Source organism: Sinocyclocheilus anshuiensis, unplaced genomic scaffold (genome assembly GCF_001515605.1).
Source record: "Sinocyclocheilus anshuiensis isolate Anshui unplaced genomic scaffold, SAMN03320099.WGS_v1.1 scaffold86, whole genome shotgun sequence".
In the NCBI taxonomy this organism is placed as follows: domain Eukaryota; kingdom Metazoa; phylum Chordata; class Actinopteri; order Cypriniformes; family Cyprinidae; genus Sinocyclocheilus; species Sinocyclocheilus anshuiensis.
The window spans coordinates 4258248-4260773 of record NW_015547662.1 but is presented as its reverse complement, the minus strand read 5'-3'; the positions used below and the strand labels follow the sequence as shown (position 1 = coordinate 4260773).

Here is a 2526-nt window from a genome sequence, read left to right as displayed (position 1 = left end):
GGACAAACCCAGCTATTGGGTTGTTTTGACCCAACCGCTGGGTCAAAACAACCCAATAGCTGGGGTTGTCCCTTTTTAACCCAGCACTGGGTTATATTTAACCCAGCATTTTTTAGAGTGTTTATATTGTTATTCACTGATATTTTTGCCTTCCGTTGAGCAATTAAACACTTGTCATGAACAGATGTTCAAATGACTCTTTGAAAAGATCCAACTAAAAAGAATTAATTCATAAATACAACATCGCTACTCATGAACTCTCATGAACGCACAAATCATTTTATTATACTTTAATGGTTCTTCATTTTTGAAGTTGTAATTATAACTGCATGGGAAGAGTGATCAGTACATTCCTCAAAATGTCTTTTGTGCTCCATAAAAGAAAGTCATACGGATTTGGAACTACATGAGAGTCAGTAAATAATGATGACATTTTAATCTCTTTCTTTCTTTCTTTCATTCTATAGACTCGTTACAGGGGGAATATCAGCGGAAGTTGTATAAGGAGTTGATGGAGAGCTATAACAGACTGGAAAGGCCCGTGCTCAATGATTCTGCACCTATAGTGGTGGAGCTGGGACTCACACTGCTTCAGATCATAGACGTGGTGAGTGTCTGCATCTGCTTCTCTTTCATGCGGTCTTCCTTTCATGATGCTGGTTTGCATCGCACCATGCATTTTCCACTTCCCAGTGTTTTCAGTGGTGATTTGCAGCTGCATCCATCCTTTACTACTGCATCCACTGATTTCAGTTTGATTGATAAGACTGTTTATGGAGTGTGATGAAAGTCATTGTTCTATGGTTCGCCATCAAAATCAAATTAAAAAGTGTGAAAAGTCTTGAATTGAAATGAGGATTCAGGTTGTACTCCTGTGAAGAACAGGCAAATTTGTTTTAAAATGACTTTATAAAATCCCTGAATTAACTATCTTCACTCTTACTACCAGTCTGTTTCAAATTCTTCCATTATAGTATCTATAGGAACAGATGTACGTTATTTACAGCCATTCTTGCATATCCAAGGACTGTCCTGGGTCAAACAAATGGCCTTTGAGGGTAAAATCCACAATCTCCACACAGACAAAGCTGGTTGATTACATAATTTGCATTTCTTGTTTACAGGTGATACCTCTAAATATAAACATAGTGATGCATTATATATGTGCATTCTGTAATAAAACATCAAATCATAAATGAGTTTGTTATAATTATAAAACAATGGATCTAATGTGCTGAACTACACTTGAGGTTATTCTGCTAGGAGACCTGCACTCTTAAAAATAAAAGTTTGTTATTAGCATCTATGGCTTCATCCATAGAATCTTTCCATTGCAGATGGTTAAAAGATAGGTTCAAAAAAGTCCGTCCCTCGGGTCATTTTGACCCAAAAAGTTTTTTCAAAAAAATTCTAAAAATCGTGTGTTGATCGTACCGGTCCAAGATTTCTTTACTTCGTTCACAATTGCACTGGGAATACACTTTTTTTTTTTTTGAGTGGATTCGAGTTTAAATGGGTGCAATAAAAAAAGTAACAAAGTGTCCCTCGCGGGTCATTTTGACCCGCATAGGAATGAATGGAATTTACGAGAAAACTGCATTTTTCATTACATTTTATTTTTTTTTTATATACAAAAATAAATCTGAGACAATCCAGTAAAGATTTATAACCAAACGAAGGGCTGAGACTACAGAATATCCCCAATGCAGAAAAAACTCACATACACGCACACACACATGCACAAACACACACATGGTACACACTCTCATAGAACACATTGTAATGTTTTTCATGTTTCTGCTGGGATATGACTGTCATTTTTCAACATTTTTTTTACTTAACACAGTTAGATTTGAGTGATGTGGTGGAGACCAATGAGTTTATATCATTTATATTTTTTTAAATATATTATATATTTATTTCATATTTATGAAATTGTATGATTATGCATATGTTTAGGTTATAAATCAGTTAGAATTTTTTTTTTTCTTTTTTTACAAAATTTGGATTTTGCAATGTTTCAATATATATTTTAATCCATAAACAACCAAATTGAAGCCTTAAGATTATCTCATTTCTCATGTTTCACTTGTTTTGCTCGTTTAAAAATCTCCATAGGGTTCTATAGGTCTCTCTAGTGGCTGTAACCATAAAATGCAAATTTAATGTAATTTTTCCCCACCAGATGGCATCAGTCAGTGACTCAATTCCAAGGCCATCTGCTGGTTTTTGATGAAACAGGACTGAAATTGTCTTTCTTTGTTTTGTTTTTTTGGTGAAATTATGTACAAAAACTGCTTATTTGCTTATGTTTTCTTAAAAATATCCAGAATAAAAGGTAAATATGATAAAAATCACCAAAAAAAGAATAGAGAAACCTACATAAAAAATTATTAAAAAAATAATTAAAAAATATAAGCTTTCTGGACCAAAAATAAAATTAGTGTAATTTTTGGCCTTCGGGTCATTTTGACCCGCGAGGGACACTTTTGTTATAGGTTCGGGAGGGACGGATGAGGGTTTTAA

General features: G+C 33.9%; 1 protein-coding gene across 1 annotated transcript in view; it reads left to right on the top strand.

The window, feature by feature from the left end:
* LOC107702399 (neuronal acetylcholine receptor subunit alpha-7-like) overlaps positions 1–2526 on the top strand; it is a 46438-nt gene that overhangs the window by 12263 nt on the left and 31649 nt on the right. The window contains exon 3 of the mRNA XM_016504717.1: positions 468–607. Coding sequence (XP_016360203.1) covers positions 468–607 — 140 coding nt within the window. The remainder of the gene's footprint in view (positions 1–467; positions 608–2526) is intronic.